This window comes from Amphimedon queenslandica, unplaced genomic scaffold (assembly GCF_000090795.2).
Source record: "Amphimedon queenslandica unplaced genomic scaffold, v1.1 AMPQUscaffold_2915_Cont25085, whole genome shotgun sequence".
NCBI lineage: Eukaryota > Metazoa > Porifera > Demospongiae > Haplosclerida > Niphatidae > Amphimedon > Amphimedon queenslandica.
The window spans coordinates 1-1351 of NW_003556752.1; the positions used below are offsets into that span (position 1 = coordinate 1).

General features: G+C 33.8%; 1 protein-coding gene across 1 annotated transcript; it reads right to left on the minus strand.

The window, feature by feature from the left end:
• Positions 1-714: 714 nt before the first annotated feature.
• On the minus strand, positions 715-1302 carry LOC105316240 (TNF receptor-associated factor 4-like). Its single transcript, XM_011411063.1, has one exon. It carries the CDS (start codon positions 1300-1302, stop codon positions 715-717), a length of 588 nt encoding a protein of 195 aa, XP_011409365.1.
• Positions 1303-1351: the final 49 nt, after the last annotated feature.

Sequence of the window (1351 nt, forward strand, 5' to 3'; positions counted from 1 at the left end):
TATGGTAATTGTAATGGCTAATTTCATTCTATTGGTAATGGCAAATGATAATTAATAGTAGAGATAAGGTAATGGTAATTGTAATAGATAATTAAGTAAGATGGTGTGTTGTGTTATGGTGTTATCACTATACTATCAGCAAGAGTATCTTGCTATCAGTCACTGGTTATGTCTTAGTGTTAACTTGCTAACTAGAGTGTGACAGTTAGCATGTGCTCTTTTATTACCAAAAAATTTTTGAAAACTCCTTTTAAAGTTAACTCTACTTTACATGTATATTAACATTAAGTTTTCTTAAATAAAATGACTATTATAATCAAAAGTTTTCAGTTTCTTGCAATTTTGTGCTAATTGTAATGCAATGTAATACACTTTCTAAAGTAATGGTAATGGTAATTTAGGTAGTTTCAATAATAATGATAATATAATTGGTGGTATAACTTATAAATTGTAATGGTAATGGTAATGTAATGAAGATTTTTGGTAATAGTAATGGTAATAGTAATGATTAAAAAACAAACTAATTGACAACAACCCTAATATACATACATGTATGTGTGCTATATAAAATAATATAAAAGAGTATTATCACTGTCATACAAGCATACAAACATTACTATTGTGCAAGTACATCTTGGTATGATTTTAAAAAATATGTCACCTTCCCTCAAGAGAAAATGATACATAATAAAAAGAGTACATAAAGGTGTATATTTATGTTAATGCTAGCCATGGCTTTGTCTTTGATGTAACCTTTACACTGACTCTGAAGTACAGACTATCATTTTTAAGATGCTGACAATTAGTGAATGGATTATACCTCAGTGCTGCATGTGGTATGAACTTGGAGTAGCCCCATCCATGCTTGCTAACTTCTCCTCTTGTCACTCTCTCCTTACCAGGACCTGGTGTTGATTCATTATAACAAATAACTCCCTTCCTATGATTCTTATCCTCCAGTTGATTCAGAAGCTCTAGGGTTACATCTCCGTAAAATGGCCACTCCAATGTATCGTCGTATTCTCCCGGGACGAGGTAGATGTAGCAAGAGATGTAATGGCCTTTACCGTCACCAAATCCACTGCATTCAACCCTTAGCCTCATCCTGTAGCCTCTTGGTGATGTGTAGAAGTCCGAGCTATTCCAAAACTTGTTTTGAGTCTTTTTCTGTAAGAACTCTGTCAGCCTAAACACTTTGCTGTTGATTGTTTTCAGTTCTAACTTTTCAATTCTCCTCACTGCTAGCTGAAGGTGTTCCTCTACTGATTCCCTGCTATGTTCCTCCTTCTCCTCCCTCTTCATCTTTCTATTGCAGCCAATGTTACTGTATTCACATGCTACGATAGCTTTA